The following is a 22251-nucleotide window of genomic DNA, read 5'->3' as shown; positions in this document are numbered from 1 at the left end:
GGAGAAAATTCTGTATTACTGTTACTAAAAATAAAGCTGCATCTGATTATGCTATGTTAGCTACTTGACAAAATAGTGTTTTTCTCTGAGGCATGGTAAAGCATGGTACTCGCAAAATATCAAGAAAATTAGATTTAAACAGTAAGACTAAATGTGTTGAGCTATATAACAATAATTAGTTTTCTGTCTATAAACATAACCAAACAGTTGTTCCCTTGTCTATTAAAACATGTAAATGTTAAAGTGTCTTTGGTGTTTCCATGGTTTCTACTAAATAAACCGGAAACCGAGGGTAACGCGGGTATGATGCAATTGACAGGCGACTCCTCACACGTCCCGGAGCCTTGGATAAAATTGCAATTTTCTCATGATTTAGAAATAGTTGGAAATGTTTGGGATATTGTAAGTACTCAAGTGAACAAAATATATAACACTGACCTAGTGGTTTTTGGATATTTTACTGCAAAAATCTTACATATTGCACCTTTAATAGATTAAACTGTCGCACTTGGTTTGCAAAAGGCTTTCCTTGCATTTACATGATTGTGACCAGCAGGTGTCGCTATGCTTTCAAACAGTGAATCATTTTGAAAAGCATTTGTTTCGGAGTTTCTAAAACCTCTGTTTCTCCCATTAATATCTATCTATCTATCTATATATATATGTTTTGCTGTTCATGTTTTTGTTCTGAATGTCTAAATAAATGAAGTGGGATGATGTAAAATTCTCACTTTTTCCATCTGTCTCTGATCAGAATCTTCTGTTTTCTCTGGTCCAGGTTGGTTCTCTTCAGAAGGAACGTCTGCTTCATTACTTTCGTTCTGAAAGATGAACACAGCTCATTTAGAGAACTGCAGTGAATCGTAAATGAATTATTTGTCATCTGTGCGCACCTGTGTGTCCCTGTGATCCTCCTGAGAGAGCGGCTCCTCTGGGTTCAGGATCTCAGAGGTTTGATCTTCACCTGCAGCTTCATTAGTTTCCTCCTCCTGATGGGGAAAAACACAGAGCAGATGAGCAGCGGCTTTCGTTTTGTAAACCTCCCTGATTGAGGGTATCATCATGTGATTAATCACCTGATCATTCAGCTCGTTCACTGTTTCTGACTCTGTATGACCAGTAGGATCTGCTGCAGTCTCTCTCTGCAAATAAAAATACAACTTAAAGGGTCAGTTCACCCAAAAATGAAATTTCTGTCATTTATTACACTCCCTCATGTCGTTCCACACCCGTAAGACCTTCGTTCATCTTCAGAACACAAATGAAGATATTTTTGATGAAATCTGAGAGGTTTATGACTCGTCCATTTAAGGACACTTTCAAGGTCCAGAAAGGTACTAAAGACATCGTTAAAACAGTCATGTGACTGCAGTGGTTCAACCTTAATGTTATGAAGAGACGAGAATACTTTTTGTGCGCAAAAACAAAACAAAAATAACCACTTTATTTAACAATCTCTTCTCTTCTCTGTCATTATCCTTACGCAGGTGACACAGTGAAGGCTTCCGTGTTTACGTCCGAATACCGGCTCAGTATTGGCCAAAGCTGATCACGTGATCATCACGACGCATGTGTGTGATGCTGACGCAGGAGCCGGCCAATAATGAGTCGTTCTGACGTAGAACCTGGAAGCGCTGGACGTAAACAACGTATGAGAATGACACAGAAGAGAAGAGATTGTTGAATAAAGTGGTTATTTTTGTTTTGTTTTTGCGCACAAAAAGTATTCTCGTCTCTTCATAACATTAAGGTTGATCCACTGCAGTCACATGACTGTTTTAATGATGTCTTTAGTACCTTTCTGGACCTTGATTATATTGCTGTCTATGGACGAGTCTCGGATTTCATCAAAAATATCTTAATTTGTGTTCTGAAGATAAATACAGGTCTTACGGGTGTGGAACGATATGAGGGTGAGTGATTAATAACGTGTGTGTGTTAATGTGTGCGTGTGTGTAATGAGTCTTGAAGTGTGTGTAAATGTTAGACAGAAGGAAGAGAGGTGAAAGTGTGAAGCAGAAACACAAACCTCATCTTCTCTCAGGTTCAGATCTGCAGGTTTACTCTCGTCTTCCGATTCAGGAACTCGCTGTCAAAACAACAGAACATTAAAATGATTATGTAGAATATTTGCTCTGAACAGCATAATCTCTCTCTGCTCCTGCAGTGTCTCAGTCACCTGGATCTGCTCATGTGCGGCTCTGATCCGGTTCTCCTCCTCCTGCAGGATCTTCTGATGGAGCGTCTCATCGTGGAGCCGCCGCTGCTCCTCCTCTAACTGTCTCTGATGAGAGGATTTCTAACAAAAGATACAGTGAGTTACATTAAGTAAGTGTATTTACATTAATAAGTGGTTCATTGTTATGTCATGCCAATGAATTCAGTTTTCAGGAGACTACAGCAGACACAAATACAGAGACAGTGACCTCCAGCTCGAGCTCCTGGTTGTGTTTGTATTTGAGGATCCAGTGCGACAGGAACTCGATGGGATCCAGCGGTCTGAGTTCGATCAGCTCTGCGAGACCTTCGGAGAGACAGCGGCCCAAAGTCCTGCTCACATACTGCGAGTCCATCTGATCCACACGAGAACACCTGCGAATCAACCAATTAGAGAGCTAACACCTATATTTATTTACCCAAACTGTCGTGAAATGACGTTTTAGCAATAATATTAAAGGGTAGACATGTTGGTTTGTATTAGGCTCTGTTTACAATCTCCATGGTAACGGCGCAGCAGTGTAACCATAGATGTGTGTATATGTAGATTCCACATTCAACCGCTCCAGACACGTCGGCGCGCCCGCCATCTTGGAACGGTCAGCGTGTCGTCGCTCACAGTAACCCACAGCATTGAGCAGCTTCTGGTTGTGAAACCGCCGAGATTTAAATTTCTGAAAAAATGGGATAACCTTTAACGTGTTTCAGAACGTGTTGGTTTGTGTTTTTGTATGTATTAACTCATTATTAAAGGTTTTTACTATGGTATTTTTTAATGTCGTGTTAGCTTGGTGCCTTCTCTTGTTGTATTCTGTTAGTTTAGCAAAATCATCTGCTGAAGTCTATCGCATATAGATATTCATACATCTAAATACTGTTGCAGATTGCATTCAAGTCCTCCTGGGAAACTCGTATTTACCAGGTGGGAAGTTGTAAGGGTTGCCAAGTTTTCACAACAAAACCCACACAATTACTACTCAAAACTAGCCCAAAACTAATTCCCTGATAAAAATTGGGTAAAATCCACGTTTATCGCCATAGTCCCTTCCCTTGCATTTCAGGGGCTAAATATCATGTTATTTGGGGTTACTTCAACCCGCTGACATGAAAAACAACCCGCGGCAACAGTGTTTCCGCAGGAAAACCGTGGACTTGGCAACACTAGAAGTTGTGTTTACAATAAGTTTCTTTCATCGACGGTGGTGTACCTTCTCTTCGTTAATTACACAAAAATACAGAAAGGTTTTTGAAATGTACTTCTAGAAAATGAAGAACAAAGAATGTGCTTCAGGTGTTTTATTTTTTTGATGTTTTTAATTAATTTATGACACCACTGTAAACTTTATCGTTACATATTATATTATTATATTACAATGCTATATATTTTGTGCAGAGAATTTGTGTACTTTTTTTGTAAATAAAAAAGCCTGACAATGTCACTGCTAAATATTGTGGTATTCCGCCATGTTTCTTACTGACACGCCCCCAACTCGTAAAGATCGGGGCTTAAAGAAAATCCTGAGCTTCCCACTGGTAGGCTATTTACGACTTTGTGGTGGTGTTTATGTGCGTTCAACTCATAAATACAATCGTTTCGACATTACTTGAATGCACCACATGTTCTCGGTTGTTCACGGACTGGCTCTGACCGTTCCAATATGGCGGACGACCTAGAATCTACATAAATATATCTATGCCTGAAATGCCTCCGATATTCCTGCATTATGGAAGGTTGTTTCCGCCACGGAATAAAAAATAATAGGTAATTGCGTCTTTCCCTCCTCAGAATTGCAAGTTTATATCTCACAATTCATGAAAAAAGTGAAAAAAAAAGTCAGATAAATGTCAAATAAATAATAACAAGTCATTATGAAAGCTTTCACAAAATGTTTGAACATGTTTCTACCCACAAAACCTATTGAACAGTAATTATGCAGCTAAATGTCTTTGCTAAAATACAGATCCATAATAAAAACACAGCAGGTCATAATTCTGATATATTTGCTGAACTGTGAGGACATGACAATAAACCAGTGAAATATTACAGAACTTTCTTACTAAAGAAAAGTGGTATGTTGACATTACAATGCAAACAAACCTGTGAACATTTCTGCACACACACTTTTGATAAAGTTCATCATAATGCAGAACATGTGAAACTGAATATGAGTCCACAAACATGATTCAAGAACACTGTTTTTAACTGAACATTAAGACAATTTGCACTTGAACTTGAGTTCACCATAAAACACTTTCAGTGATCATCAGTTCTTAAAATAACCTTTTTTAGTGAACATTTTAATAATCTAAAGAACCTTTTCCCACAATAAAGAACCTTTTGTCCAACGGAAAGATTAAAGGTTCTTCATGGAACCATTGATGCCACTTTAAAGAGCCTTTATTTTCAAGAATGTAAAGATTTTTCCACCAGGTTGCACATTAATACTCATCTTCTCTCTATAATCACTGCTCAAATGTTCACATGTCAGACGTTTGTCTAGACTTTCTCTAGTTTCCGTCCCTCAGAAGAAGAACCGGCTCTTCTTGTCATCAGAACCACGAGTGTTTCTGAAGAGATGGAGCTGAACTCGTGCGAGAACGAGCTGTAAAACAGCAGCACGATGATCGCAAACGTCCACTCCAGTATGGCAGCTGCGTGCTGAAGAACGAAACTCTCCTGAATGAAAAACACACCGCCTGCAGGACAGAACGTTAAGGAGCAACCGCACAGCATTTATAGCTAGTTTTATGAGCTACAGGGAAAAGTCTATGAAATATTGTCTTCCTGTTACACACTCGTGTGCAGTAAAGGATATTGAGTATGAGGGTGGTGAAGGCCAGTGAGGTGAGCGTGAGCCGCAGATGAGCCGTCTGGAAGTCTCTCCGTGTCTCGGCCGCGCGGTACGACAGGAGCGTCTGCACGCACACAAACAGCAGACTGGCGGGGAAGGCCAGACCCGCGCCCACATAATGAAGAACTTTAGCATGGTCCACCTGCAGAAAACACAGAGTCATCGTGAGTTACAGCACTGATTTTCAACTCCAAGAGGACTTTAAATTATTTAAAATAAGAAAAACAAGCTTTTTTCCATTAGCATTTTTTAAATAGGACTTTAAGATGAATTCTGTAGGTTTTTATAAGAGTTGTGTGGGTCTTATGCAATTCTTTTGTTTATTTTATATCTGTTTTTGTGCTGTTTTTGTATTGTCTAAAGACAATTTTCTACCCTGTGGCGATAAACAAGTTTTTGAATTTGTAAATTAGCTAAAAACAACAACAACAGTCTTTGAGTTACCATCCCAGCTCTCTAAAGCTACAGCCACGTTCATTGCTTTATTAAAGCACATTTTAACACACCTCCATCACTGCAGGAGATGGGGGAAAGCCTTTGATTTCACACTTATGCAATAAAACACAATCAGCGGATGCAGACCCCGCACAGTCTGCCGTGTTTATCTGATCATAATAATGTTATATAACATCTGCTGAAGCAAAGAAAAAAACACATTTATGGGCTAATTCAATGCTCTAGTAAACTATAGCAGCAGGAATAAAAGTCTCAATGAATGAGGAAGAACAAAGTGTGTTTGTTCTTGTGTCGATAAAAGTTGAAAGGCGCAGGCAGAGATATGGAGGAGACGCCCAGACGATGAGCAGCACTTCAGGTGTTCCAGAACATTCTATCAAATGATCTTTTCTGGAGATTTCTCACATGTTTCTCACATGTTAGTTTGTAGTTTATTACTAGGTACTGTAAATGCATCTATGGTTGTTTGTTTGCATGAATTGTTTCATATGAATCAATCTATTAAAAAAGGAGTGCTAAAGGAGTTGAAACCATCACAATCCATTAAAATATGCTTCAAAATACTGGACTCTTGCAAATGTATCAATGTAATGGAGTAAAATAACAAATAACTTACGTGGTGCTTATGGAGAAATTCAGATATGAAAGAGTCGATGAAAACACTGTGTGAATTGTACTGCACTTTAACGAATCATATTGAAGAAAAGAGTCATTTTGTCCTTGTTTTCTTACTTGGAAGTTTCCAACAATCATGAGTCCTGCGGCACAGAGCCATCCGGCAAACAAACCCTCGATGTTCAACACGTTGTTGCTCTCCTTATGGATCAGTTGAGCGTAACGCAGCAGACCAATCACAGTCACTGCAAAACACAAAACAGAACAATCACAGTCACTGCAAAACAGAACAATCACAGTCACTGCAAAACACAAAACAGAACAATCACAGTCACTGCAAAACACAAAACAGAACAATCACAGTCACTGCAAAACAAAAAACATAAAAATCAGTCACTGCAAAACACAAAACAATCACAGTCACTGCAAAACACAAAACATAAAAATCAGTCACTGCAAAACACAAAACAATCAGTCACTGCAAAATATAAAACAATCACAGTCACTGCAAAACATAAAACATAAAAATCAGTCACTGCAAAGCAAAACAATCACAGTCACTGCAAAACAAAAAACATAATCACAGTCACTGCAAAACAAAACATAATCACAGTCACTGCAAAACAAAAAACAACAATCAGTCACTGCAAAACAAAAACATAATCACAGTCACTGCAAAACAAAAACATAATCACAGTCACTGCAAAACAAAAAACAACAATCACAGTCACTGCAAAACAAAAAACATAATCACAGTCACTGCAGAACAAAAAACAACAATCACAGTCACTGCAAAAAACAACAACAATCACAGTCACTGCAAAACACAAAACAGAACAATCACAGTCACTGGAAGACATACCATAATAATCACATTCACCAGGACACATTACATAACAATCACAGTCACGGCAAAACACAAAACAGAACAATCACAGTCACTGCAAAGCAAATCGCAGTCACTGCAAAACAAAAAACAACAATCACAGTCAATGCAACACAAAACAATCACAGTCACTGCAAAACACAAAACAAAACAATCACAGTCACTGCAAATCAAAAAAAAATCTTAAATGAACTATCTTAAATGTCTCGCTGGCTGCTGTCAATCATGAAGGAGAAAGAGATGTTTCTAAAGTTCAGAACTGAATCAATGAATCTCTCACCCAAGAATGAAGCAGCACTGCACAGCAGACTGAACCAGCAGCTCTCTGGAGGAACTCCGCCACATTTACTAAACACACACATGATGAGGGTTTTAACACATGTCTGCCAATACTTTTTGCTTATCTTCAAATTAAATGTGATGTTGTGGTACCTGATGAGTGGGATATTATCCAGCGTGCAGCACAGATCAGATCCGCTCTGAAGAACCAAAGACGTCTCACAGGTTGAATTATACACCCTACACACACACACACACACACACACATACACACACACACATACACACACACACACACACACACACACAGTTAAAGTTAAAAAATTACTTATTTAAACAAAAACTGAATAAAACATAAAAATGAGGTTTTCATAACCCCATTTTTGGGGTTATGAAAATGGGGTTGTTTTTGAACATTGCAAAATCCTTCCTACTCACTAATGAATGTGAGATAACTAAACTCTTGAGATAGTAAAAACATTTAACACACTGATCAATGTGAACAAACACAGAGAACCAGAGCAGATTCATCCGTCACAGACCCTCATTGATTCAGCCTCTTTAACCTCATAATAATCAATGTGATCTAATCAAACGCGACAGGATAATATTATCTCGTTTGTTTATTGATGAGAAGTTTCTATTGATATCTGAATAAATCAATCACGTCATTCTGTGTTTGCCACAGAGAGGATTCAGTATTCACCAGTTATTCACAGGACACACGTGCTGATTGGAAAGTGCCATCGCATATCTGTGGATGTGAAAGAGAGCGACGGGTTAAAAGAGTAAAGACATTACACTTTCAGAAATCCAACATATTTTTACAAAAGTTTTGGGATCAACTGGGCAAAACTAATAACTATTAAATATTGCATTGAAACTGTTTACAAAAAGACATTTAACTCCACTCATCCATAATGTATATAATTAATATATATGTTAACATATTTATGAGTACATAATTACATATAATTAATAAAAGCTCATATGCTACTTCAAACTGAAACACAATTTCAAAGTTTAATTAGTTTATATAAACACAATAATATGAATACATGGACAAACTCCAAGACACCACACTAATGTTATAATATATTCAATAACATATAATATATACACTTTTTAAAACCAAAAAATAAACTTTTTTATCAATATACCAGGGTTATTATCGTTAACTAAAACTAAAACCATATAAAAATGAATTACTTGAAATAAAATAGACATTAACTGAAATAAAATTCTAATTTTCATTTAGTTTAAAACCAAAACCAAAGACTAAAACTTAATAAAACTATGCAGATATATTTAAAAAGAACAAAAACGATTACAAAAACACCAAACAAAATGACTAACCTGAAATTAAAATGAAAACAGAAAATATAAAAAATAAAATCTAATTCAAAATATTAACAAAAACTATAATAGTATGTCGATGACACTGAAATAACACTGCAACATACTGAAAGTTGACCAAAGTTTTTACAATTAAAATAACAGGCAGAATAAATTCTAACCAACAGAATTGCATGAGAATTATTAACACTGTCATCCAAAAGACAAGCTATAAAAGTAAATCTTAGATTAAAATGATCAAATGTAGTTGAAATGCATTTAAAATGTTATTGACATCTCCAGATTAATAAAAAACTGTTAATGCTGGTGTCATTTGAGGATATTAATAAAGAAGACTCACATGATCCAGATTCCAGGCAGTGTGAACACAGGCAGACTGATGGGCAGCAGGAACCACAGAGACATTTTTACTCTCCTGCAAGAGTTTCTCTGAATCATTTCTTCAAATCAAACTCCACACCGATCAGCACTCATCTTCATTCAGCTCAAAACATCCCAGAACTGCCGAAAGATCGACACATGACAGCAGGAGCTGAACTTCTGAAGTGTTTTTCTGTCAGTTTGTGGTCTGGTTCATGAGTGTGACTGAGGAGAGAAACACATGTGAGGCCTGATCTGATGCTCCTCCTCCTCCTCTTCATCATCATCATCTTCATCTCACAGTCAGACTTCAGCTTCAGCTCTTCTCATGTCATAAACAGCCTCGGGCTCCACATCTGAAAGAAACACCAGCAGCTGCAGCTGGACAAAATCACCTACTTCTGATCTCCTGCTCCCTTCAGATGTTCGACAGTGTCAGTCCAGCAGGGGGCGGAAGATTCTCTCTGTCACATCAGTGCAGCAGAAATGTTTTTGTTTATTTTTGAAAGAACCAGTATGTTTATTCAGCAAGGACGCATTTTAAATTTCAAATAAATGTTGTTATTTTGAACTGATTGAATGAAAAATGATTTCTGAAGGATCATGTGACACTGAAGACTGCAGTAATGATGCTGAAAATTCAGCTTTGATCACAGGAATAAATTATACTTTATTATATATTCACATAGAAAACAGCTGTTTTAAATTGTAAAAATATTTCACATTTTATACTGTATTTTTGATTAAATAAATGCAAGAACAAACATATGTAGTTAGCTCTATAATTACAGCACTTACATTCAAATAATAAAGTGTGGAAATGGAAACAATGAGGAAATAATGTAACAAAAATCTGCAACATTTTTAAAAATATGTGAAAGCTGAAGAAGACTTTCTAATAGACTAATTAATATTTTAAAATTAATAATACATCGGATTAATTGTTCGTATAAAAATAAAGGGTGAGAGAAAGACATTCAAATGATGTTTAATTTGATATTTCTAATGTTTGAGAAGATCTAGAAGAACAAACAGAATGAATGAATGAATGAATGAACCCAGCAGAACTTTAGCAAACGTTCTGGCAAGGTTCTCTCAAAGTTATGAACAAACATTCAGAGTTATCTGGTCTTTAATAACGTTCTCAAAACGTTAGCACAAATTATTTATACATCGTTCATGGAATGTTTTTTTCTGAAACATTTTAGTTTAACATTTTTTTGCTTTAGAACGTTCAGAAAACATTCAAAAGTAACGTTCACATAATGTTTGAAGATGATAAAATGGAATGTTCCTTTAACATTTGCATAAACAAGAGAACATTTTCAAAACATTTAAAAAACTGGATGTTTTAAAACATTTAGAAATCTTTTTTTTTTTTTTTTTTTTTAAACTTAATGGGAGCATTAGCAAAATGAGAACATATTTTCGTTAGCTGAGAAGACAATAAATCTCCATCCCGGGTCACAGATTTACAGACAGAACCCAAAACACATTCCTCTGAATGAGCATCAGGTTGTACAGCATTACTGCATCTATCAGGCAGATTGTTTATGATAATAACTGCATACATCAACAAGATGAACTCAAACTGCTTATGTTGACTAACCAGAAAGACGAGTTTACTGTCAGGTCTGACGGGCCTCAACAACCTTCTGCACAATAAACACTCTGTGTTCTGCCAGTCAAACCTGTTTATAGAGTTACACACAGATATTTCTGACATACAAAAGCACTTTAAGATTGTTAAACATGTCCTTTACAGTACGTCTAGGACTCTGAAGTGCTGAAATATAACATGCTAAATCACAAGAGAGTCATTTTTACTGACACTTTACAACATAAACTGCTTTTTAAGCATATCCTCTTAAATGATTTTTACATGTTCACATTTACAGTGTGATTTTGCATTTCATTCTGTCATCACTTACAGACATCAGAGGAGAATCTGTCCTTGTTTCACTGTGACAAAATCAATCTTTTGTAAACATTAACACACTTAACTCATTAACTTCCATTGATGAACATTTCAACAGTCACATTTCACCCCAAAAATCATTAGAAAAACATAAAATGATATTTTGCATGAATAAAATGAAGCCCATTTCAGTGTTTGGTGCATTACAAGAAACGTGAGTAAAGTAATCAGATTACTTTTTTCAAGTAACTAGTAATGTAACATTACTTTTACCAAAAATAGTTACTGTGCAAAGCAAAAGTAATTACATTGTAATGCATTATTTTTAAAAGTAACGTTTCCCAACACTAAGAACAATAAAAAATTTTGCATTAAAAAGCTCACAATTCAACTGTGCTAAAAATGGGCTTTATTATATAATTTCTTATATTCTGAGGTGAAATATGATGATGCAGCCTAATATTTTAGTCTCTGAACATGCAAACTAGTGCTTTTACACATACTTTATGGATGCTTTGCATATTTAAAAGAACACCTAAGCATTCAGGGTGGAAGTTCTTCACTCTCGTTTCACTCTCTTCTCGTCTGCAGGGCGTTTGAGGTAAGACTGATAGAAGAAAACAGAGAAGAGCAGCAGGTAGCTGAGGTACATCGCTGATCCGTAGATGATGTTGTGCATGGTGGACACGCAGTGGACGTCGTCTTTCCAGCTGTAGACGAGCCCCAGCACGCTCAAACCCGCGAGCATCTGCGCGATCTGCATCGCCGTGATCAGCATGGCGAACGGCTTTGGCACGCGCGTACCCGCCGCTCTAGCGGTGTAGTAACTGTACATGAACGCGTGGACGGTGTAGTTGATGGTCATGAACCAGCCGCCGCCGGCCACGTGGTCTTTATACGAGTACCAGCTGTAGAGCAGGACGGTGATGTGGTGATACCAGTGCAGGAAGATCAGACGCTGCTTCCGCAGGACAATGAACAGCGTGTCACCTGAACAACACAAACACATTAGATTCGAGGAGCATTCCTGACATACATATCATGTAAAATCATTTTCATTAAAGAATGAGCAAAAATAGTTGTTACAGCTAATAAGGAATGTTCTGGCAAGGTTCTCTCAAAGTTATGAACAAACGTTCTTCCAGTAACGTTAATGGAACGTTCAGAGTCCTCTGGTCTAAACTTTATTTACACATCGTTAATGGAACCTTTTTTCCTGAAATGTTTCAGTTGGACGTTCATCTAACATTTTTTAAAAAGAACGTTCAGAGAACATACAAAAGTAACGTTCTCAGAATGTTTGCAAAATGGAATGTTCTCTTATGTATATTTGAAAAACAGAACATTCAAAAGTAACGTTTTCATAACTTAATGGGAACATTAGCAAAACGTTCTTAGAACATATTTTTGTTAGCTGGAAATGCACTTATAATGGATGTGCTTAACTTTATGGAAGCTTGTTTCCGCCATGAAATAAAAGATAAAAAAGGTAATTGTGACTTTTTATCTCACAATTCTGACTTTATATCTCACAATTCTGACTTTATATCTCGCAATTCTGACTTTATAACTCACAATTCTGACTTTATATCTCGCAATTCTGACTTTGTATCACACAATTCTGACTTTATATCTCACAATTCTGACTTTATAACTCGCAATTCTGACTTTAAAACTCACAATTCTGACTTTATAACTCACAATTCTGACTTTATAACTCACAATTCTGACTTTATATCTCGCAATTCTGACTTTATATCTCGCAATTCTGACTTTGTATCACACAATTCTGACTTTATATCTCACAATTCTGACTTTATAACTCGCAATTCTGACTTTAAAACTCACAATTCTGACTTTATAACTCACAATTCTGACTTTATAACTCACAATTCTGACTTTATATCTCGCAATTCTGACTTTATATCTCGCAATTCTGACTTTATAACTCGCAATTCTGACTTTATAACTCACAATTCTGACTTTATAACTCACAATTCTGACTTTATATCTCGCAATTCTGACTTTATATCTCGCAATTCTGACTTTATATCGCGCAATTCTGACTTTATATCTCGCAATTCTGACTTTATATCTCGCAATTCTGACTTTGTATCACACAATTCTGACTTTATATCTCACAATTCTGACTTTATAACTCGCAATTCTGACTTTAAAACTCACAATTCTGACTTTATATCTCACAATTCTGACTTTATAACTCGCAATTCTGACTTTAAAACTCACAATTCTGACTTTATAACTCACAATTCTGACTTTATATCTCGCAATTCTGACTTTGTATCACACAATTCTGACTTTATAACTCGCAATTCTGACTTTATAACTCGCAATTCTGACTTTGTATCACACAATTCTGACTTTATATCTCGCAATTCTGACTTTATAACTCACAATTCTGACTTTATAACTCGCAATTCTGACTTTAAAACTCACAATTCTGACTTTATATCGCAATTCTGACTTTATAACTCACAATTCTGACTTTATCTCGCAATTCTGACTTTATATCTCACAATTCTGACTTTATATCACGCAATTGCGAGTTTAAATCTTGCAATTGCAAGAAAAAAAGACAGAATTATGATATAAAAAGTCACAATTACCTTTTTTATTTTTTATTTAGTGGCGGAAACAAGCTTCCATATTACTGTCATGAAAAAAAGTCACAATGCAAAAAATATTAATAGGCATTATTTTTCTAATGCTAAATATAATTTCATTTATTCTGAGGTGAAATATTCATGAAAATTGTCAAAGTTGCAATCAACAGTATATCAAAAAACCTGTGCATAATAGTTTTGAACTTGAACAATAATTTAGGAGTTAAATGTTATAATTGGGGGTTTAAAGTTTCAAGATTAGAGTTCATAAACTAATGTTGTAAATAAAACAAAGATTATTGGAGTATGTTTTACAAGAAAATACTATAATATATATATAAATACTAAAATATACAGTGTGTATATATATATATATAAAGACTATATAGTCTTTCTACTTCCAATTTTTTACTTGCAACTTCTGAATGAAAGTTGTTTAATAGTAAATCATTTTTTGTCAGTGTGCTCATCTTTCATAACGCTTAAAGAGAAGATTGGCCAATAAAGAACAAGAAGAGTTATGAGTTACACTTTAAACCACAGCAATCAGTATTAACAGTATGTGATCTTACCGAGCTCAGGCGCTTTACTCAGAGCGAACGCAAACGCCCAGAACTTGCTGACGGGGGCGCTGTAGAAGGCAGTGTCACACACAGACTGCCGGAAGCCATGTGTCGTCACCACATTGAACATGTACCAGCCCGTCCGCAGCGCGCCCATTATACTGAGAGAACAAGAGCAATGAGGAAAAAACAACTACTGTGAAGATTAAACTGATGCTGTGATTACAGCGGATTCATTCATCACTGATCTGTGCACCAAGAAAACTCACAACTGAGCTTCCAGAAGACAGATACGATCACACTGAGATAATATCTGACCCGGTGCATTCTGACATGTTCTGAGTAAGTGCGGAGGGTTGGGTGTGTTTTCTCAGACTGCAGGAGTCTCACCTGAATACGGCCAGACTTAGTGACCAGAGCATGAGCGGCGTCCGCAGGTCCAGCTTCTCCCGGCGCTTCATAAAGCTGCGTCCAAGATATATAAGCACCGCATACGTCCCAGACAGAACGAACGCTGTTCCCCTAAAACACAGAGGACATTCAGGCCAATTATACGTCACTTTTAGACCTAATGATTCACCTATAGATGTTAGTTATGCACTGCAGGTGGATATTAAAGAATGATTGTGACAGAATGCAAGGCAAGTTTATTTATAAATTATTTAAAAATAGCAATCATAAAAATGTTAGGCATCTATATTTTATAACCCCTTTTTTATTTATTTATATTTGATTATTTATGTAATTTTATTCAAAATTAATCTATTAAATAGATTAATTTAATAATTATTATTATTATTATTTATCTTTACATTTTTGTAAAGCATTTCTCTAGATACTTATTATATTTCCACTTTTTTTAAATTTATTTTAATCTTATTTTATTTGATTTTATTTTTACATTTTTCACAGCATTTCTCTAGACTTTCCCACTGACCCCTTGTCACACATAACAACGTCCCTGTCCTGATCTGAACCTGCAAATAAAATATTATGTCACAATCAGCCGAAAGGTCAAAGGTGAGCGTATCTCCGCCGTCCTTGACGTGAACCTGCTCTTACCACCTACATCCACCAATCAATCACAGCCGTATAGAGTTATAAATCACCTGTAGTCTGAACTCAACACACACATTAATGAACAAGAATCATCAGGTCATTTTAGTCTTCATTGTTTGTTAATGTGACTGTGATGTTTGTGATGAAAGGTCAAAGGTGATTCTCTCAGACTGATGACTTTACTGCCTCACTTTAATGAGCAGGGAGTGTTTAAAGCAAAAGCAGCATACTACATACTGCCTTTACTAACATACATATGAAATATTACGGTTAAAGTAGAACACATGTTAGATATATGACAATTATGTAGCACAATACACATTTTAAGCATCTTGGACTGTCTGCTTCTGTATTATTAAATATTGAGTATTATAATGTGTAGGCTGTTATGTATTTCACATCACATTATATGTGTATATACAGCAGCCCAGCCTATTCTATTCTATCCTGCTTTAATAATCTTCATTTATGAGCGAACATCAGGGTTAATAGAATTCAAGATGAATCAGTGATTCATTTTCTGCTCAATTGACTCACCAGTTCTGCTGAAACCATTCCAGCGCGACTCGATCATCAAACTGACGCTCAAAGTCAAACGCGCGAAGTGAATCGTTCATCTTCATCCTCAAGTGTGCAAATATTCAGTAGATGAAGTGATGAAGGTGTTGCCAAAAGGAAACCTAAGAGGATCGGTGAGGTGACCGACACGAGCACTCCTGAGGAACTTCATAATTATATGCGGGAGTGGGAGGAGTCAGAGCAGCGATCCCGTCCAATCACAATCAAGAGATCTGTAGACGGTTGCATTTTTTAATGAGCGATTCAAAGATTCCCAAGTTTTATATTCATTAGAAACGAAATGGACCATATTTGTCGACCTAGAAAAATTGTACATCGTTTAAATTAATAATAAAATAAAAATATATAGCTAATGGAAGTCTAGATTTCAATACCGTACATGTTTAAATGAAACTAGTATGATAAAATCACTTACTCACCTTATCTGTGAAGGGTTATTTTTTTATCTAACATTTTAACTAGTTAATAATAGTGAATATATATCCCCAAATCAAAGTTTTATACAAAGTATAACATAATGAAAAGGGTTAAAGAGAATTCAGGCCAGTCTCCAGTTTCTGTCAGACTGCTAAACCACTGAAACAAAATGGAAACAATCCCGGCTTGTCAACGGACTATAAAAGGACAATTCACACTGACCCAAAGAAAGCCAACAAACACCAACAAACTCCAGCATTACATACATATATATATATATATATATATATATATATATATATATACACACACACACACACACACACACACATATATATATATATATCACTTATTTATGCATGGTATCTAACAAAAACATTTAAGCCAGAAACATAGCCTAATGTAAGCAATTCATTTTAAAATGTCTTCAAAAAATTTCATTAAAAATATAAATAAAACATAAATTACCACTCCATCCATCCCCTGCAAATTATTATTATTATTATTATTATTCATTATAGGCCCTTTTCACAGAATGTGATGATCCTGCAAAGTTTTTTATGTTTTCATTTTTAAAAAATGTATGTAAATTTATAACACTATACTTAGTATTACATACCGTTGCATCAAATCACAAAAAAAACAAAAACTAGTTAGCGCTGATGTGAGGGTGTTTCAGCGGCTATGGGAGTGATGGTAATCTTTCTCTCTTCTGACTGCCGTTATCAATCGCTCTCTATTTTTTTTTTTTTCCTCTTTTTGAAAGTTATGAAAACACTATTGTGGAGTTTTTCTTTTGCTATTTGTGCAAATGGAAACACACAAAAAAAATATTTAATGAAGTCTCTCATTCACCGCTATAAAAGTTTACCCAACTATGACGACTTCCGCTTCTGAGAAACCCGGAAATGTGAAAAGGGTCTCAATGAGACTTTTATTTTGAAAACACTCGCGCTGTTCTGTTTTATTGTGTCGCTGCTGCATCCTGGTTCACTGCTATAGTTTAAATATCGCAGTAAACATGCGGACAGCTGCTTAAACTCACTGGCTGCAAGTATGTTATGATGTATTTTCCCAGCTACAGTTCATTCATTAATCATTATAACTTTATTAGTTCGCTGTGGGTTTTGAACTGTATGTTTGCCATATGTTGCAATGACAGTTTCATAATCCACTGATGTCAGTGCATGAAAACACAAGATTCGTGTTTGTCTGTTGTTCTTGTTTGTTATCAGTGTCTGACAGCTTGTGAATTCATATGGGCGTTGTTGTATGAAATGCTGAAAGGTCAGAAACTCCTTCAGACATTATTAACACTGGACACATTGTTTAAGTGGTTTTAGATGTCTGCAACAATGAAAGTGCTTCTTCTCAAAGAGCCAAGAGAGAGTGAAAATGAAGCAGACCCTTATATCAAGGTAACAGCACATTATGTCTAGTAATTAATAATAATAATAATCATCATCATCTTTGAGAGAGTAATGTTGGCTTTTATTTCAGGAACTGGCCTCATGTGGACATACAGCTGCTTTGATCCCGGTTCTGTCTTTCAAATTTGTGTCTCTAAGTGAGCTTTCAGAGAGGGTGAGTCTGGAGATCTGCTTCTAAACTTGAATAATGCTGTTGCAGTTTTATATGTGATGATTGTGTTTGTGAAACACCAGCTCTTTCAGCCCGAGAGGTTTGGAGGTCTGATCTTCACCAGTCCCAGAGCCGTGGAGGCGGTGAAGATCTGTTTAGACTCTCACAAACATAGTGAGTCTGGATCACACGATTATAGTATATTATAATTATATATTTTCACAAAAGAGCAACACTTCAGTGTGGGTTAATAATTCTTCCTTTGTGCAAGTTATATGTCTGAATTATACTACTAAACAACTATGTTATGAAGTTATAAGTGTAGAAATATAAAAGAGGGGTGGTATATCGCCTTCAGTTATATAATTCTCAAACATTAAGGTGGTATTTCTGATGTAATATTTTCCTCTGTGCAGCTTGTTGGTCATGGGTTCGATTCCCAGAGAATGCATGAATTGAAAAAATAAAACGCATATCTTAAATGCAGTGTAAGTCGCTTTGGATAAAAGCATCTGCCAAATGCATAATTGTAAATGTTACTGTCTGTATGTGAAATAAGAGTTTAGTAAGAGCTCTAAGAGAACTTGGCCACTAGAGTTCGCTGTTTCATCACTTTTTATCACAGTTTATCAGGTTGAAAGAAAGAAAATTATTAGATGAATGATTGAAATGAAAGTTACTGAATGTTTTTTTTATTTAGGACCTGCTTAATTTATCTTGGTAACACTTTATAATTAGTTAATGCATTAAAGCCCCTCTGTTTTTAACAATTTTATCATGTAAAACATCTTTGATCACCAAAATTACATATTTAAAGTTTTTTTGCCTTAAAATAGCTTGAATGTAACTCTACACCCTTAGCTCATTTAATATACATGAGGCTATGAATATGCTAATTAGCCCCGCCTCCACTCACTCGCACGAGCTCAGAGATCCACTCGGTCAACTTATTGAGGTAAATGCTGCACAAAATATTGTTTTTTTACAGCATCGGACACATGACGGTAATTAATATGATTACCCTTTTGCTTGACTATGTTATCAAACAGCTAATAATGTGTTGCTAATGTTATACATGTTCCCGATTCAGACAACTGCCTTCTAAAAATCAGTATCTTTACAAACAACTCAGAACATCAGTGGAGAAAGGCATATTCATCATAACATCGTAATATACATCATACACCCGCTATATTGCTAAATCTACCCGATTTTTCATATCAAGAGAAAAATATACCGGGATAACCTTCTCTTGAGACTCCCTTGCTTCAGGGCAGTCATAGTTAATGATATGCTAAAGCCCGCCGGCACATTGACGTGATTGGTTACAAGGTAGTTTGTGACGGAAGAAACACCAGCGATTTTTAAAAACTGTGTTTTTGTGCCGCAACAGCTAAACGGTGATTTATACTCCGCAAGTTCGCTTGGGTGCGCGCGATAAAAGTGATGTCATTGCGGCGTTGGTGGAAGTGTGCAAATTTTGTAACTTTCTATGTGGCTCCACATCTGAAGATGCAGAAATGCGAGGCGAATCTGGCCAAGCATGTTCGTCTCACCACACCGACACTCGGTTTGCGTGTCTAAATTAGTTGCTTATGTTTACAAAATGTGCCAACGATACCAAAAATAATCCCTTTTAATGAAAATAAAGGTCCATGTTTAATAAAATCGCGGTGCGGAGCCAGGCGAAAGTGTAAATCAGGCTTCAGGCTCTGTTGTGCAACAAATCCTCCGCCATGGTCTTGTCAGTCATCTCGTCACATGATCTCTGATTCCCACTGATTCCCATTGTCTTTTGACGCGTCGTGTCGCGCCGCTCGCGTCCGGTGTAGACACGGTAATTAATATAAATGTTCAAGTTCATAGACAGATACATCTTTTGATCTTTAAAATTCACATTAACTTAGACTAATAAATGCTCTAGGATTGTTCATGTTAACTAATGTAACGTATCTTATGTTTGTCTCCTACAGAATGGGACACAGTGAAAGACAAATGGAACGCAAAGTCAGTTTACGTGGTTGGAAAAGCGACAGCATCTTTAGGTATGAACGTTTCAGCTGAACACACATCAGGAAATTACTGTAATGTCTGTACTTTAGAGCAGCACATCCGAAGGTGTCCGGTCACACATCGGCGGGATTCACACGTCCCTGTTGTTTCCCTGATTAGTGTTTTATAAACCCGGCTGTTAATGAAGGAAGTGTGTGTTTGTCGGACACCTGCGTCCTGCAGAAGGTCTTTTGTTTCTCTCACCTGAGTAAATCTGCTCACACCTGTGCTTCATCACGGACAGATGTCAACGACCTTCGTCTCTGTGTTTGGTTGTTGACCTAAAAATAGGCTGTAATGCAAATTATAATTTCACATTTTTTTCTTGTGTGCTGAAATATGACCTGGACATTTCTTCATGAGAATTATAAATGCAATATCAGATTTACACTTCAGTAGTGAAACAGTTTCATATAATGATTTTTTAATTGATGTCTTGTGTTGAAATGTTTAGTTGAGGATTTGGGCCTGCATCCGCTGGGTGAAGAGACGGGAACCGCAGACACGCTCTCTCTGCTCATCCTACAGAGTATGACACTTCCTCTCACTGATGCCGTATAGTTAATATCTTACTGTATATGTGAGCGTCTGTTAATGCTGAGTTTTGTTAAACGCAGGAGAGAATCAAGAGATTCTGCCGCTTTTCTTTCCCTGCGGATCCATCAAACGTGAAGTTCTGCCCACCGCGCTGAGAAAGAACCGTGAGATGATTTATTCAAACACTTAAAAACATTTACAGACGTGACAAAATGCAAAATGTTTCATAAAAATAATTGATATTCTTATGCATTTTGTCATGGTTGTTTTTTTTTGTTAAAGTAAAGCTTTTCATTTCACCCCAAAGAGGAAAAAAAAATTATATTTTACATAAAGAAACGGAAGCTTTCTGTTTGCATTATGATGTTTCTTGATGTGTTTATGATTATGGAGTATTACGCACATTTAACAGCTTTAAATGAGGTGAATCTGTGTGAAAAACTGTAAACATCTTCTCTCTGTTTCTCTGTCAGGCGTTCCTCTGGAGACTCTGACTGTCTATCAAACATCTGAACATCCTGATCTGCAGAAGAACATCACGGATTATTTCACTCAGCAGGTGTTTGTCAGAGATATTATATTCCAGTGTAATCTCAGTGTTGATGGGCAGAGATTTCAATAACATTTTACCTTTAAAATATTTAATTACATGTATAATTATTTAAATATAATCAAATTCAAGTGTATATTCTCAATGTTGATGGGCAGAATATTTAATAACTTTAAAATTTTGCATATTTAATTACAAGTATAATTATTTTAACTTTTTTTTACATAATATAATCATATTCAAAAGTTTATTTATGTTTAAAAATGTAATATAATAAAGTGTTTTACGATGTAAATAATGCACATCGGTGGTAAAAATGAACGCAGGTGTCATGACAGTTTTTTCCTCGTGTGTGTGTGTGTGTGTGTGTGTGTGTGTGTGTGTTCAGGGCGTCCCTGCTAGTGTTGCGTTCTTCAGCCCGTCGGGAGTGACGTTCTGTTTGGACTTGGTGAAGAGACTCTCAGGACCTCAGCTGGAGCAGATAAAGGTGCGACACACACACACACACACACACACACACACTCAGGATTTCTGTCTGAATCAGCTTCAGAGAATATATCGTTCACCCTTCTGTGTTCTTCAGTTTGCAGCGATTGGACCCACGACGGCAGACGCGCTGCAGTCTCATGGACTGACGGTCACATGCTGCGCTGAGAAACCCACGGCCAAACACCTCGCTGCTGCCATCACACGGGCCCTGACCCCTGACCTCTGACCCCTGACCTCTGACCCTCCTTCAGGGGCAGCCAGAGCCGAGCCATTATATCTAGATTTTAGATATAAATAATGATTTAAATGAACTTTTAATATCTATTATATACAGATATCTGTATCTGTAAGAAGAAGATCATATTTGCAGCTGTATGTTTCATGTATCAGAATCATCATTATCATTTATTTTGTGATTTACACTAAATCTCCTGATCTTGATGTGTTTTATGTTGAATGCAGTAACTCTCAGTGTGATGTTATCAGTGTGAACTGGTGAATTTTTTTTTTTTTTTGTGCTCTAAAAAATAAAATACTCTTTTATTTTTTATTTGCATTACTTTGATGGAAGATGCTTTATAAAGTGCAGTATCAAAATCAATTGTGTATATTCTCAAATAATGTTGATGAGCATAATTTTAAAATAAATAATTAAAATTCTAATTGTTTTATCTATTAATTATTTAAATCATAATTATACTTTAAAGTTTGTATTTATATTTATGTTTAAAAATATATATTTTTATTATATAATAATGAAGTGTTTTACTATTTAAATAACGCACGTGACTGTTATAAATGAGCGCAGGTGAGTGACGCGCGCGCTCAGGTGTGTTTCTCTCAGGCAGGTGTGAGTCGCGT

General features: G+C 36.2%; 4 protein-coding genes across 5 annotated transcripts in view; 1 reads left to right on the top strand and 3 right to left on the bottom strand.

Annotated features, from left to right (window-relative positions):
- dydc2 (DPY30 domain containing 2) overlaps positions 1 to 4062 on the bottom strand; it is a 5122-nt gene extending 1060 nt beyond the window's left edge. The window contains exons 1-6 of the mRNA XM_051915575.1: positions 2427 to 4062; positions 2180 to 2299; positions 2030 to 2089; positions 1077 to 1142; positions 894 to 989; positions 732 to 821 (exon numbers count right to left, since the gene is read on the bottom strand). Coding sequence (XP_051771535.1) covers positions 732 to 821; positions 894 to 989; positions 1077 to 1142; positions 2030 to 2089; positions 2180 to 2299; positions 2427 to 2573 — 579 coding nt within the window. The 5' untranslated portion in view covers positions 2574 to 4062. The remainder of the gene's footprint in view (positions 1 to 731; positions 822 to 893; positions 990 to 1076; positions 1143 to 2029; positions 2090 to 2179; positions 2300 to 2426) is intronic.
- A 139-nt stretch (positions 4063 to 4201) lies between these two features.
- Positions 4202 to 9429, bottom strand: zgc:86738 (Transmembrane protein 150A-like). Of its 2 annotated transcripts, XM_051915573.1 has the most exons (7): positions 9002 to 9429; positions 8012 to 8059; positions 7459 to 7545; positions 7307 to 7374; positions 6258 to 6385; positions 5034 to 5211; positions 4202 to 4914 (listed from the first exon to the last, which is right to left on the bottom strand). In XM_051915573.1, the coding sequence occupies exons 1-7, from the start codon at positions 9097 to 9099 to the stop codon at positions 4715 to 4717; spliced, it is 807 nt and encodes a 268-aa protein (XP_051771533.1). In that variant the 5' UTR covers positions 9100 to 9429; the 3' UTR covers positions 4202 to 4714. The 2 variants fall into 2 exon arrangements, with proteins under 2 accessions (XP_051771533.1, XP_051771532.1); XM_051915572.1 differs by having other exon boundaries at positions 4202 to 5211.
- Positions 9430 to 9993: 564 nt separating this feature from the next.
- zgc:92749 (Elongation of very long chain fatty acids protein 6-like) lies at positions 9994 to 15925 on the bottom strand. The gene is made up of 4 exons (XM_051915451.1): positions 15723 to 15925; positions 14517 to 14648; positions 14136 to 14287; positions 9994 to 11929 (listed from the first exon to the last, which is right to left on the bottom strand). The coding sequence occupies exons 1-4, from the start codon at positions 15806 to 15808 to the stop codon at positions 11499 to 11501; spliced, it is 801 nt and encodes a 266-aa protein (XP_051771411.1). The 5' UTR covers positions 15809 to 15925; the 3' UTR covers positions 9994 to 11498.
- A 1166-nt stretch (positions 15926 to 17091) lies between these two features.
- Positions 17092 to 22053, top strand: uros (uroporphyrinogen III synthase). Its single transcript, XM_051915436.1, has 10 exons — positions 17092 to 17235; positions 17516 to 17599; positions 17682 to 17765; positions 17846 to 17936; positions 19736 to 19807; positions 20269 to 20343; positions 20432 to 20515; positions 20825 to 20910; positions 21290 to 21388; positions 21485 to 22053. Exons 2-10 carry the CDS (start codon positions 17525 to 17527, stop codon positions 21614 to 21616), a joined length of 798 nt encoding a protein of 265 aa, XP_051771396.1. The 5' UTR covers positions 17092 to 17235; positions 17516 to 17524; the 3' UTR covers positions 21617 to 22053.
- The last annotated feature ends 198 nt before the right edge of the window (positions 22054 to 22251 follow it).

Source organism: Ctenopharyngodon idella, chromosome 12 (genome assembly GCF_019924925.1).
Source record: "Ctenopharyngodon idella isolate HZGC_01 chromosome 12, HZGC01, whole genome shotgun sequence".
NCBI lineage: Eukaryota > Metazoa > Chordata > Actinopteri > Cypriniformes > Xenocyprididae > Ctenopharyngodon > Ctenopharyngodon idella.
The sequence above is the reverse complement of the archived record's forward strand: the minus strand, read 5'-3'. Positions and strand labels throughout refer to the sequence as shown.

Bases quoted from the DNA above. Each gene is read 5' to 3' on its own strand.
- zgc:86738 (XM_051915573.1), bottom strand. From the start codon at position 9,099: ATGATTCAGAGAAACTCTTGCAGGAGAGTAAAAATGTCTCTGTGGTTC. The intron at 8,060-9,001 runs GTGAGTCTTCTT...TCACATCCACAG, and splicing joins CTGCCTGGAATCTGGATCAT to ATATGCGATGGCACTTTCCA. The intron at 7,375-7,458 runs GTACCACAACAT...GTGTGTGTTTAG, and splicing joins GATAATATCCCACTCATCAG to TAAATGTGGCGGAGTTCCTC.
- zgc:92749 (XM_051915451.1), bottom strand. From the start codon at position 15,808: ATGAAGATGAACGATTCACTTCGCGCGTTTGACTTTGAGCGTCAGTTT. The intron at 14,288-14,516 runs GTGAGACTCCTG...TTGTTCTCTCAG, and splicing joins CTAAGTCTGGCCGTATTCAG to TATAATGGGCGCGCTGCGGA. The intron at 11,930-14,135 runs GTAAGATCACAT...TGTGTTGTTCAG, and splicing joins GAGTAAAGCGCCTGAGCTCG to GTGACACGCTGTTCATTGTC.
- uros (XM_051915436.1), top strand. From the start codon at position 17,525: ATGTCTGCAACAATGAAAGTGCTTCTTCTCAAAGAGCCAAGAGAGAGT. The intron at 17,937-19,735 runs GTGAGTCTGGAT...TGTCTCCTACAG, and splicing joins TTTAGACTCTCACAAACATA to AATGGGACACAGTGAAAGAC. The intron at 20,344-20,431 runs GTATGACACTTC...TGTTAAACGCAG, and splicing joins CTCTCTGCTCATCCTACAGA to GAGAGAATCAAGAGATTCTG.